This window comes from Dromiciops gliroides, chromosome 2 (genome assembly GCF_019393635.1).
Source record: "Dromiciops gliroides isolate mDroGli1 chromosome 2, mDroGli1.pri, whole genome shotgun sequence".
NCBI classification, from domain to species: domain Eukaryota; kingdom Metazoa; phylum Chordata; class Mammalia; order Microbiotheria; family Microbiotheriidae; genus Dromiciops; species Dromiciops gliroides.
This window is the reverse complement of record NC_057862.1, coordinates 518,410,286-518,424,037: the sequence shown is the minus strand read 5'-3', so window position 1 is coordinate 518,424,037 and position 13,752 is coordinate 518,410,286. Positions and strand designations below refer to the sequence as shown.

The 13,752-nt window shown below is 39.5% G+C and overlaps 1 protein-coding gene across 1 annotated transcript in view; it reads left to right on the top strand.

Moving 5' to 3' along the window:
• Positions 1–13,752, top strand: part of GATA4 (GATA binding protein 4) — a 75,575-nt gene that overhangs the window by 47,128 nt on the left and 14,695 nt on the right. Inside the window, exon 3 of the mRNA XM_043986121.1 lies at positions 9,070–9,236. Within this exon, the coding sequence (XP_043842056.1) occupies positions 9,070–9,236 (167 nt within the window). The remainder of the gene's footprint in view (positions 1–9,069; positions 9,237–13,752) is intronic.

Below are 13,752 nucleotides of genomic sequence, written 5' to 3'. Positions count from 1 at the left end.
GGACCAAAGGTCCTACAGAGTGGGTTGTTCTGACACTCCAGGCTCCAGTTCTGCTTCAAAGATTCGGCTCTGGCTGTCAGGCAAAGGATTCAGAACTCGAAGGAACTGTCTAGTCCAATTTTTTTCATTATGCTGTTGACCCAGGCAAGCTACGGGATTTTCCTGAAGTCAGTCACACAGGTAGTAAACCTCAGAGGTGGGATTTGAAAGGAAGTTTTCTGACTCTTCTTTGTCTCCTTTATTGTTTTATCATCCTCCAGTTTGATTTCATATCTATTTTCAAGAAGCTTTTGGTCCAATAGCAGACAATCAGCCACACCAAATTCCCAAGTAAGCATGGCTCAAAACCTCAGAGTAATCTTTGAATCTTCCTTCTTTTTCACCTCCTCCCCAAACAATTTGCCAAGTCGTATCAGTTCTGTCTCCACGACATGACTTCCATCTGGCCTCTTCTTTTAATATACCCAGCCAGTCTCCTGGTTCAGGCTTTCATCACCTCTAGCCTAGCCTATTGGAGTAAGCCTCCTCAGTTTCATTCCTCTCTAGCCTCTCTAATTTTCCTAGGGGACAAATTTAGCTATAACATTCCTAATTAGAAACCTCTAATGCCTCCCTGTTGCTTTTAGGATAAATTCAATTCAGCAAATGTTTGTTAAATGCCTACCATGTGCAAGACCCATTGTAAAGCCTGGAGATATAAAGGCCAAAAAAATTCTTTTTAATTCCTGCCTCCAAAGAGACTTTTCTATTGAAGATATGTATTAGTAAGTAAATGTAAATATATAAATATAAATACATACAAAGTAATTATCAAGAGAGAAGGGGTGATGACAACTGGGGGGGAGGGGGGAGAGCAGGAAAGGCCTCACATAGGAGGTGAGACCTGAGCTACACTTTGGAAAAAGCTAGCATTGTGAATTTGGTAGGGAGAAGCAAATACAATTATCTTTACTTTTTTTTTGGGGGGGGGCAGGGCAATGAGGGTTAAGTGGCTTTCCCAGGGTCACACAGCTAGTAAGTGTCAAGTATCTGAGGCCGAATTTGAACTCAGGTCCTCTTGAATCCAGGGCCAGTGCTTTATCCACTGAGCCAGCTAGCTGCCCCCGCCCCCCCTTTATCTTTACAAAAACATGGAGTGGGGGGGGGGGAGATGGATTGTCGTGTATAGGGATCACCCAGCAGGCCAGTTTGCTTGAATAGAGTGCCCAAAGTCACTCTAGGATTTAATTCCTCTATTTTTTTCTCCTTTCTTCTCTGTTACCTTCTCCCTCTCCCTACCTATGACTACCAGAAGTATGCTTCTACCAGAAGCAGAGTGAATGTTGCTTACTACAGCTGGCCAACCTGGGAGTGAGAAGATTGTGGGAAAGTATATGGGAGCTATATAGATATGGGGACTAATGGGTTTAGAAGGCAGGGTGAAGAGAATGCCTCAGACCTTGTTTTTGGAGAAGGTAGCTGGCAAACACTTCCCACAGACAGAGGTTCTGGTTTGTTCTATAGTCTTTTTCAGATCTTTGCACAATCTGCTAGTTCCTTCTCATCCCACCTTGTGTGTGTGTGTGTGTGTGTATACATACACATACATACATATACATACATACCACATAATGTACACATATACGTGTACATAGGCTAGAGTAAAACAGTCCCTGTTTCACAATGTATATAGCATATGTATGGTATATGCCTCTATGCATGTTGTCTCCCCCTATATAATGTAATCCCTTGAGGGCAGGGATGTTTCACTCTTGCCTTTGTACCCTCAAAGTGGGTACTTTGATGTGCACCCAGCACACAGTAGGCACTTGATAAATCTGTGTGGATTGATTAACTAGTTACTTTATACCTCTTGTCTTCTAGGTATCTGTGTACATTTCTTATGCTGTTGTTACATCTGAGCTTCACGAGGGGTAGGGATCACATGATTTACCTATACATCTCCCTAAGCTTCAAGCACGGGATTCTACGGAAATTCTTGGTTAATTGGACATTGAGGTGGGGTGGGGTCCCAGTTGGGGAGGAGGCAGAAAAAAGCAGTAAATGTCTAGGGGGAAATCCACATCCTGAGGGATTAGGTGGTCTGGGTCCAGTAAACTTACTTGGTGATTGATTCCTTGTGAGCCCTTCCCTGACCACTGCAGTGGTCATTAATTAACATTCTTTGTCAGTTGTGCCTCTGTGACTTTACCTGTGTTGACTATCAATTGCTGGTGCCTATTCCCTGCCTACAATCTTGTATTAAACAAACACAGACGGGGCTTTCTGGTGGTGGGTCATAGGTCATAGGAATGGGTTGAGAAAAGGACAGCTTCCTAAATCTCCACCCCTCTTTCTTTTCCACCAGAGCACAAAGGTCTATCAGGTGCCCCCCTCCCCCAGCCTCCTAATTATAATCCATCATTGTTATCGAGTTTGATGTTTGCAAAGCACTTTATTGCCATTGTTGTAAGTTTTCCCTTCTATTTGCAAAGCACTTTACAAGGCTGGTTATGAGTCCCACCCCCACCCCCACCCAATCTGGGGGTAACGTTAACCCAACTCCAGGGCTAGATGGACTACCTCCATAAAATAGGCCGAGCAAATTCCCCTGATGCCAAGCACTTGGCAGAAGCTTCAGGGAAGAAAGGTCACAGCTGCTTACTCCTTTCTGCCCTAGAAGAGTGAGCTCACAGGTCACAGTGAAAATATCAGCACCCTCTGGAAAAACTGAACTACCATGCCTCTTACGAGGCAGCCAAGTCACAAAAAGGTTAAGTTATGTATGACATCATGGTTCAGGCCAGCACAACACTTGCAGAGCTTGGGACCAAAGGCTCACAGTCCTCCCTAAGTAGGCTTTGGTTTTCAGGACCCTTCTACACCAGCTTTCTAGTTTGTGGCATGCATCAAAAGGGTAGTCACATTTTATTTAAGGAAAATTACAGTTGGGAGGAGAAGTAGATTGTGTGTGAATAAATCACGAAAGTTTCTGACTAGACTCAAAAATAGACCCTACACTGAGACATGGGACCCACTGGGACTTCAGCTTACTTCTAAAGGCCTCTAATCTAATTTAGTCATTATCAGCCACCCATTATGCAGATACACTTCCCTCTCCTCTTATTCGCCCCCTTTCCTCTCCAGGGCAGTAAATTTACATTATGAAATCCATCCCTTTCTGATTATAGTTCCAAGAATCCCTCCTTTATCATTGCACCTCTCCCCACCCCCAAATTCCTGTGAATCCTACAAAGTCTATGTCCAGGACCTAGCTTTGACTTTATTCAGTTTCTGTCTCATCTACCAACATACCCCAACCATAAAAGAAAAATTCCATTTTTCAACCCAATCATTTCTGAAAAACAAGTATTTTTTTTAATCCCTAATATGCTGAAAGTTGGGAAATAATGTTTATAGTCAGTATTTCTGATAAAGGCCTCATTTCTAAAATATATCAGGAACTAAATCAAATTTATAAGAATGTAAGTCATTCCCCAATTGAGAAATGGTCAAAGGATGTGAACAGGCAGTTTTCTGATGAAGAATTCGAAGCTATCTATTCCCATATGAAAAAAATGCTCTAAATCACTATTGATTAGAGAAATGCAAATTAATCAACTCTGAGGTCCCACCTGATACCTATCAAATTGGCTAATAATGACCAAAAAAGGGAAATAATAAATGTTGACGCTGTGGAAAAAAAATGAAACACTAATGCATTGTTGGTGGAGCTGTGAACTTATCCAACCATTCTGGAGAGCAATTTGGAACTATGCCCAAAGGGCTATAAAGCTGTGCATACCCTTTGACTGAGCAATACCACTATTTGGTCTTTCTCCCAAAGAGATCATAAAAAAGGGAAAAGGACTCACATGTACAAAAATATTTATAGCTGCTCTTTTTGTGGTGGCAAGCAAGGAATTAGAAATTGAAGGGATGCCCATCAACTGGGGAATGGCTGAACAAATTGTGGTATATGAACATAATGGAATACTATTGTGCTATAAGAAACGATGAACAAGCAGATTTCAGAGAAACCTGGAAGGATTTACATGAACTGATGCTGTGAGATTAGCAGAACTAGGAGAACATTGTACACAGTATCAACAACATTATGTGTTGATCAACTGTGATAGACTTGACTCTTCTCAGCAATACAATGGTCCAAGATAGCTCCAAAGAACTCATGATGGAAAATACTCTCCAAATCCAGAAAAAAAGAACTATGGAATCTAGATGCAGATTGAACCATACTATCTCTATTTTTTTTTCTTTTTTTGAGGTTTTTCCTTTTTTCTCTGATTCTTCTTTCACAGCATGACTAATGCAGATATGTTTGGTGTGATTGTACATATATAACCTATATCAGATTGCTTGCTGTCTTGGGGAAGGGGGAGGAAGGGAAGGGAGGGAGAAAAATTTGGAACTAGAAATCTTATGAAAACAAATGTTGAAAACTATCTCTACATGTAACTGGAAAATAATAAAATACTTTTATGGGGGAAAAAATCCCTAATATGTGCCATAGGCACTAGGAATAGAAATATAAAAAGCAAGACAGTCTCTTTTCTTGAAGCTTATATTCCACTATATATATATTTAATATATATATAATTTTTGTTTTGTGTCATAGGATTCCTTTGGCAGTCTGGTTAAGACTATCGGCCCCTTCTCAGAGAAGTAAATGTTATATTTCAATTAGAGATAAAAGATTATTTTTTCCCTGTCCAAGTCCACAGACACCCTGAAGTCTATCCACAGAGCCTGTGGGCATTTATGAACCCCAGGTCAAGAACCCTTTTATTAGCTAAATTACACCATATTCACAAAGAAGTAAATAGAAGATATAAAATGGATAGGAGATACAAAGTAATCTTCAGGGGAGGGGGGTGGGAGAGGGTACTAGCAATTTGGGTAATCAGAAAGTAGCAGTTCTCAGAATCAAGACTCATTTTGGTGATAAACTTAGCTTATTCTTTCCTGTATTGTGTGGTCTCGCTCCCCAAAAAGAGTGTGGGTTTTGTGGGGGGGGGGCGGGTTCTTCCTCCCTCTTCATTGTATCTTCCTCAGTGCCTTGCATTTAGTTGGTGATCACAATTTTTTTTTCTTATTGAAGTAGAAATAGTCTTGACTTAAGGGTTTATGAAAACCCCTTGTACCCAAACCATTTCTAGGCAGTAGTAACAAAGCATGACTTTCATGTAGACTGTAGGGTCCTAGCCGTAGGGCTGGAACAGACCTGAGAGGCCTTCTTATCCAAGATGAAGAAATTGCGGCTCAGAATGGTTAAATGATTGGCCTGATGTCCCACCGGTTGTGTTAGAGGTAAATTTTGAGCCCCGGGCCACTACCCCATTTCGCCGAAGAGGCTGCAAGTCTTAAAAGGATATCTTAGTGGAGTGAATTCTGAAGGGTCAGTTGGAGGTTGCTGTTTGAAAGTTGTTTCTTTGGGTGTGTTGTTTAGGGAGTCCAAGGAGATTATTTACAAACTATGAAGAATTTGTGCCATGTTGTACCAGTTTAGTTTATTGTGATACGGGAATGTTATTCCCAGCCCACAGAACTCCAGGAAGGAGAAAGCTGAAAGGTGTGAAGAGAAGGGAATCAGGCAGCTGGGCCGTGAAATGTTTGCCCAGAACTCATTCCTTTCTGGTACAGCCCAAACTCTGCCACCGGGGACAAGCCACTTCCCCTCGGGGTCTTAGTTTTTCCCTCTATAAAATAAGAACGTTAGAGTAAATCAAAGCTTCTTAAACTGTGGATCGCGACCCCATATGGGATCACGTAACTGAATGTGGGGATCACGAAAAATTTGGCTATTTGATATACCTATATACCCGGGTCGATAACAACTTCTTGGGCGAAAAGGGATCCTGAGTGGGAAAATCTTAAGAAGCCCTGGAGTGAATTACCCCAAAACTCCCAGCTCCGAGGTTCCACGATTCTACGAATTTCTCGTTTTGTGGCTCTCTTGAAAAGAAGTTTCTGTCCTGGAGAGAACGCCCGGCTTATTCATTTCTGTGGTCGTGGCGCCCTCCTGTGGCCAATGCCGCCACGGCTAGTTTACTGGCTTTAATGTGTAGAATCCCAGTCAGAGAAATTGAGAGTTTACAGATCATTTACCCGTTTCACAAGGAAGAAAAACGAAGCTTAGCGAGTGACTTGAAAGATTTCAAGTCTCACAGAGAGTGAGCAGCAGAGCCTGTATTTGAGAGTAGGTTCTTAGACTACAAGATCAGCTCTTTCAACCACATCAGTTTAGTTTACATGGAAGGAGCCAATCAACAATCATTTATTAAGCACCTCCCATTGGAGATGTTGGGAAAAGAAAAGCAAAACAAAAAACAACAGTTTCTGCCCTCAAGAAACTTACAGATAACAGAGGAAATAACAGGTATAGTTATAAGTAAACATAGAGACAAAATAAGCCAGGTAGAAGTGGGAAGAGCAGCACAGGCCATGTAAGTAAAGCCAAGTGATGGAGGTAGGGATGAGAATCCATAAGACTGGTGGCTGGTGCTCATCCTATGCCCACCCTTCCCTCCCCCCAACTCTTGCTACCTTGGGTGAGCTGCTTCCAAGGTTAAGAAGCTTGGTTCTGGGAAGCTATCGAAGTGCTGGCTTCTGGTGAGTTGCCTCATTTCCTGAAAGGGTAGCTGACCTTGGTTGAAGAGTTCGAAGTGTAGTACAGGTGCAAAAATAGCCAGCCTTGTGACTGTGATGTGCACAAACAACATGAGCAAACAACCATTCACACCTGCCCTTTGTTTACCTGGTTGGGACACTGACTGACTTGGTTTGCAGGTGCAAATGACTGATTCTCTACCCAGAATTAGTACCCAAGCATTTTCTTTTGGATGAGCCAAACCTTCCAAACTGCTGGCCCTGATACAGATAGATGATAGGATAACCATACAGTCTAAAAGAACAGTGATTTTTTGTTTCTATGCTTGGGTTTGAAGGAACAAAAGCAGCCTGTGGGGGTGGGGTTGGGGGTGGGGGTGGAGCAGAACTGAGACCAGGAGTGGTAGTTAGAAGGAGGCAAATATCAGTGCTATATAAAGAGTTTCTCAATAATTACAGTAGTCTGTAAATAAAAAAACATACACACCACCAGTATAGTTTTGTCTATGTTTTTGAAGTTTTGGTGGCTGCTAAGCTGAGAATAAATAAAATAAGTTAACTGGAAAAGAAAAAAAAAGATTCTCAGAGCTTGAGTGCCTGGCCAATGCAAATAGAGCAAGGTGCCTCAATCTCATTGAATTTTATTTTGGGGGAGGGGCGTGGGGCAATTAGGGTTAAGTGATTTGTCCAGGGTCACACAGCTAGTAAGTGTCAAGTGTCTGGGGCCGGATTTGAACTCAGGTCCTCCTGACTCCAGGGCCAGTACTTTAACCACTGCACCACCTAGCTGCTCCCTGTCAATGAATTTTTAAAAGATAATTAGCCAAGGGCAGCTAGATGGCACTGTGGATAAAATCCTGAGTTCAAATCTGAGTTCAGACACTTGACACTTACCAGCTGTGTGACCCTGTGTGCCCAGACCAAAAAAAAAGAACCCCAAAGCAATGCCCGGAGACTGTTTATTGGGAATGTTTAGAGAAAAACATTTTTAAAAGTTTATTAATTTAATATATCATTTTTGACACACAGTATGTCTAAGCAAAACAAATCAACGCATTGACCATGCCTGAAAATCTGTGGCTCATTCCTTATTTGTGCTTTACCATCTAGATCTCTGCAGAAAGGAAGGAGGCATGCTTCTTCATCAAGGTGTCAGAAGTGACTGCACTGATCTGAGTTATTATGTAAATTTTTCTCTTGCTTCTGTTTACTCTGATCAATTCATGCAAATATCAAGTTTCTCTGAATTTTTCATATTTACAATTTCTTAGAATACAATATTACATTAACATACTACAATTTGTCCAGCTATTCCTAAATAAATGAGTAAACACTTTGTTACTACAAAATACTATCAGTATGTTTGTACATTTTGTCCCCTCTCTCTTGGGGTATATGCCTAGCAATGGTATATACTGGGTTTTAGGTATATATTTTTGTGTATGTGTGTATTTATATGTGTATATATGTGTGTGTCTGTATATATATAATATGTATGTATATATACATATACATGTATATATACATATACATGTACATATACATATATATGTACATATACATATATATACACACTTCTACTGTGACACTTGTGAATATTTTGTGTGAATTTCTGACACTTGGAAGTATAGCAATAGCAGTAGCAGCTCTCAGCAGCTTGTGCCTTTCTTTATCTTATAGGTAGGCATTGAGGGGTGTGTGTAATATGTAAGTTGTCCACCAGGTGGTGCTATACTCAAGCCACCTGCCAAATGGTATTTCAAAGTCTCTGTGTATGGGCTTCATGTAGCTTCTAGCATTGTCGAGTTGAGCAGCTCTAGCCAGCTGGACAACTTAAAAACCACATTAGCTGGGTCCTGAATTTAGGCCAAGAGGTAGAAGGAATTCAAGAGATGAAACATTGCTGGGAAAGAATTTTTAAAGGAAAATCTATGGTTATGTTTCTACTTTACACCTGGACTTTCCTTTACTATGAATATTCTTCCTCATTCACAGGACAGGGTCAGTCAACATATGATGGTTACAGAGTTTATTAGACATAGTCAGACTAAAAGGAAAAATGATTAAGCACACTCCAGATGGTGCCCTTTCCCCAACCATCCCCAGCACCTCCAATCCTTGGAGTGCCTGGGAAAGGTTCCAGTGGAACCCACACTCATAAATCCTAGAGGAGAAATAAAGAGGGATATACATGTACATGTGTCCTTGGTCCCAGCTCTGGACTTCAGACTTTAACTCCATGGTTTGGGCATTGCTATTCTGTTGTCTAAGACGATAAAATATTGATATGTTGTTCCCTCTATCATTTAGGATCACTGTATGGATGAATGAGATTGTATTTAAAGTGCTTTAAATTTTTGGAAAGAAATCATATTGGGATTATGCTGCTTAGGTTCTTAAATATAAGCCCAGGTAGGGAGAAAAATTAATTTCGGTATATTCTCTCCACTTATTTCCCAATAGATATGTTTGATGACTTCTCCGAAGGTAGAGAATGTGTCAACTGTGGGGCCATGTCTACCCCTCTCTGGAGGCGAGATGGAACAGGTCACTATTTATGCAATGCCTGTGGACTCTACCATAAGATGAATGGCATCAATAGGCCTCTTATAAAGCCACAACGTCGTCTGGTAAGCAACCCCTCCAGAAGCCCCTGCCATGCTTCCTAAGTCCAGCCCTCTGGGGAAGAGCCATTGGTTCTGTGCTTCCTAGGTTTCTAGGGCTTTATTTTTGTAGCTTTCACCTTTTGTAGGTTTCACCTGTTGGAACCTTTTCAGAATTATTATCTGGAACTTGCGTTTCTCTATTCTTAAGAGTTTTTCTTAGGTCAACCTGGTTTTGAGGGAATAGGATATGTAGAGAGTCAAAGGGAACTATTTATGGACTATTCATGAGTTTGTACCACGTTAAACCAGTTTAGTTTATTGTGATATGTAAAGGGGGGGATGCTGAATGGAAAGACAAACTATCTTTTAAAGTTCTGCTTTGATCAGCATCAATATTTTTAACCTAATATAGATTCACTGTGGAGTCTTTTTCTGGCATGGAATGGACTTGACCTTGGGTTTTCAAAGACTAGGCCAGGGGTCAGGTCAGCAAACTACTGGCCTGGCCAATTCAGCCCACTTTTTGTACAGCCAGGGAAGTTAAGAATTGGTTTTATGGGGAGGAGGGGTGGGATTTGGTCCACATCCTAGTTTGCTGACCTCTGGGCTAGGTCATTGAAGCTCTGGAATGTCTTACCAAGATTTAAGTATTTGTCTTTTCTAAGGACCAACCTAACCAAGCAAAGGGTTGGCCTCCCAATGATGAAGACTCTTAGCCACAAAAACCCAGAAAAATTGTCTGCTAATGCATGAGTATTACAATATGTGTCAGTGCTGGATGGACCAATACTGATGAAATTCTAGATTCTTTAAGTATGGATTCATTCCAAATAAAAACTAGAACAGGAACAGTAACCAGGGAATATGTGGTAGCTCCTGATGTATCCTTCTCCCCATCTATTGCCTCATTTAAAAAATATATATATATATATATATATTGTAGTCCTAGCTCCACCATGGGATGATTGTTTTTGTTTTTGTTTTCAGCCAAGGGGCTAATTAATTTCCTTTCTAAAAAAAAAATAAGTTGCATTAGTGCCTTTTGTTTTTGTTTTTACATTGTAGTCATTTTTGGATATACTACCTATTCCTTTGCAAACAAAGAAAAACAGTTAATTGGTGATGTGTCATCATATACATTATTCACTCATAGTCCCCACCTCTTCCAAAAAAGGAGAGGTCACAGGGTCACTTTGAAAGTAGAGACAAGTCTTTTACATATTGCCTACTTTTGACCTGGTCTGAAATCTTTTTGAACACATTGGAGGGAAGGTGACAGAAGTCCAAACTGGTGGGGACAATTTAAATTGAAAGTTAGAAAAAATGCAAGTACAGTGTGACTAAAGCCTCACAAGAAGAGCAGACTCTCAATTCCAGCATTTAGCCCAGTCTGAAACCAGCAGCTTCAGATATACAACAGAATAACTGCAGTTTTATCACCTTGTACCAGCAAATCTTCCTAGCTGACTAACAGAGACTGTCCAGAATCCATCTACTATTGCTTGTACTTAAACCCAGGTCAGGAACTTGCAGAATTCAGACCTGGGGTTCAGTGATCAGACATTGTTTTGGATGTCCTGGATCAGACTACTTTAGGAATACTGAAAACTTGCAGGTCTCCAGCATGGGCTGTCCCTGAGATCCTAGAATCACACAATACTCAATATATCAAGAAAACAGCAGTTGAACCAGCCTAGACATTCCCTCCATAAGTGCAAAAGGGGCTAGCTCTAACATTAAGACTGAAGTCAGCTTTTTATTGTTGTTTTTTGTTTGTTTGTTTGTTTTTTGCTGAGGCAGTTGGGGTTAAGTGACTTGCCCAAGGCCACACAGCTAGTAAGTGTTAAGTGTCTGAGGCTGGCTTTGAACTCAGGTCCTCCTGACTCCAGGGCCAGTGCTCTATACACTGAGCCACCTAGCTGCCCCTCGAAGTCAGCTTTTTATGGTGACTAAGAATTGGAAATTATGAGGATGTCCATCAATTGGGGAATGACTAAACAAGTTGTTGTATATGAATGCAATGGAATACTATTGTGATGTTAAAAAATGCTAAGGCAATGGATTTCAGAAAAACCTGGAAAGACTTACATGAATTGATGCTGAGTGAAATAAGCAGAACCAAGAGAACATTGAACACAGTATCAACAACATTGTGTGATGATCAACTGTGACTTAACTCCAAGACAATTCCAAAAGACTTAGGTTGGAAAATGTTCTCCACATTCAGAAAAAGAACTATGGAGTCTGAATGCAGACTGAAACATACTATTTTTTGTTGTTCATGTCGCTACTGTTTATTCTTTCTTACGATTTTTTCCCCTTTTGTTCTGATTCTTCTCTTACAACAAAATGAATGTGGAAATATGTTTAACATGATTATAATATATAACATATCAAATTGCTTGCTGGCTGCAGGAGGGAGGGAAGGGAGAATGGGAGAAAAATTTAGAACTCAAAAAAATCTTTACATGTAATTATAAAAAATTTAAATGAAATAAAAATTTGAAAAAAAGACTAAAGTCAGGAAGTAAGCTTGAAAAATAAGCAAACAAAATAAGAATCCCATCATTTTTTAAAAAAAGGTATTATGGTGATAAGGATACTCAAGAGATAAACACAGAAGAAAATTACTTTAAAACATCTCAAACCAAGCCTCAAATAAAAACACAACTTAGACATAGATTCAATTAGAATTTCTGGAAGAGATGAAGCAAAGTTTTGGGTTTTTTTAAAGTAAATAGTGTTTTTACAAATAAAATGAGAGCACTAGAGGAAAAATTTGGAAAAGTAATGAGAGCTATGGAAGAAAGAATTGGAAAATAAATTAACAGATGGGCACAGAAGGCACAATTTTTTTTGCCCAAGCAATAGTCTCCCAGAAAATTAGAATGGATTAAATAAAAGACAATTATTCTAAGAGACAAGAAAAATATTATAAAGTTAAAAGACTGAATCAATAGAAGAAAATGCAAAGTTTCTCAGAGCAAAAACAACTTACCTGGAAAATATACAGAGGGGGAAAATATTAAGAATCATTGGATTACTTGAACACCATGACCAAAAAAAGGAGCCTAAACATTATATTTCAAGAAATCATAAAAGAAAACTCTCCCCCCCCCCCAAAAAAAAAGAAAAAGAAAACTTCTCAGATCTCTTAGAACAAGAGGACAAAGTAGATACAAGAAGGATTCACTGGTAACCTCCTAAAAGAAACTTCAAAATGAAAACTCCCAGAAACATTATGATCAAAATCCAGAGCTTCCAGGTCAAAAAAAAAAAAAAAAGAATAATACTGGAAGCAGCCAGAAAGAAACAATCCAAGTACAAGGAACCACAGTCAGGATCACACGTGATTGGGCAGCCACCACTATAAAGAAACAGAGAGCTTAGAATATGATATTCCAAAAATCAAAGGATGTAGACTTAAAACCAAGAGTAACATACTCAGCAAAACTGAATATAATCCCACGGCGGGGGGGAATGGATCTTTAATGAAAAAGAACTTCCAAGCGTTCCTGATTAAAAAAAAAAAAGAGCAGAGTTATGTAGAGATTTTGAAGTTCAAACATAGGAATTAAGAAAAACATAAAAAGGTAAACATAAGGGGCAGCTAGGTGACACAGGAGATAAAGCACCAGCCCTGGATTCAGGAGGACCTGAGTTCAAATCCAGCCTCAGACACTTGACACTAGTTGTGTGACCCTGGGCAAGTCATTTAACCGTCATTGCCCCATCCCCCCCAAAGGGAGGGCCGGTGCTCTATCCACTGCGCCACCTAGCTGCCCCTTGACTATACATGTTTTTAACAGTGCTTTTCCTTTCAATCTCGATGACTGGGGAGGGGAGAAGATGGATAGTGATTATGGGGTAGAGAAGAGATTTTTGCTGATTGAAATATATATATAATCTAAATTATATATGTATACTTTTTTTTAAAGTGATGGATTTAAAGTATAGAATAAGACATATTTTTATATAGCCATTGAGAATATATTTTGCTTAACTATCAATCTGTTACAAGAAATTTGTTTTTCTCTTTTTTTTCCCAATGGATTTTGGGTGGGAGGAGAGAAAACAAATTTGTTAATTTTTTTTTAAAATAGAGAAACGAGGGGTTGCTGCAGATGTGAAATGTTATATGCACTTTCAGATGAGATCACTGTATCATTTGTTTTATTTAAAACTTACTTTTTTGTGAGACCTCTCACAAAGTGGGAGTAGTCCCATTGAGTGTTCTCTAGAGATCTATCATATCTAACTTTTCTAAAATTCTGTTTATCTCCTTAATGTCTTTCTTATTTAATTTACTTTGTGGTTAGATTTATCTAGCTCTGGGAAGGGAAAATTGAGGTCCTACACTAGTATAGTTTTACTGTCTATGTCCTCTTGTAATTCATTTAACTTTTCCTTTAAGAATTTGGGTACTCAAAAAAAAAAAAGAATTTGGATACTCTGCTGTTTGGTGTGTATGTTTAATATTGAGATTACTTATTTGTCTGTGGTATGGGACTTATCTGTAAATGTTTGTAATGTAAAAATA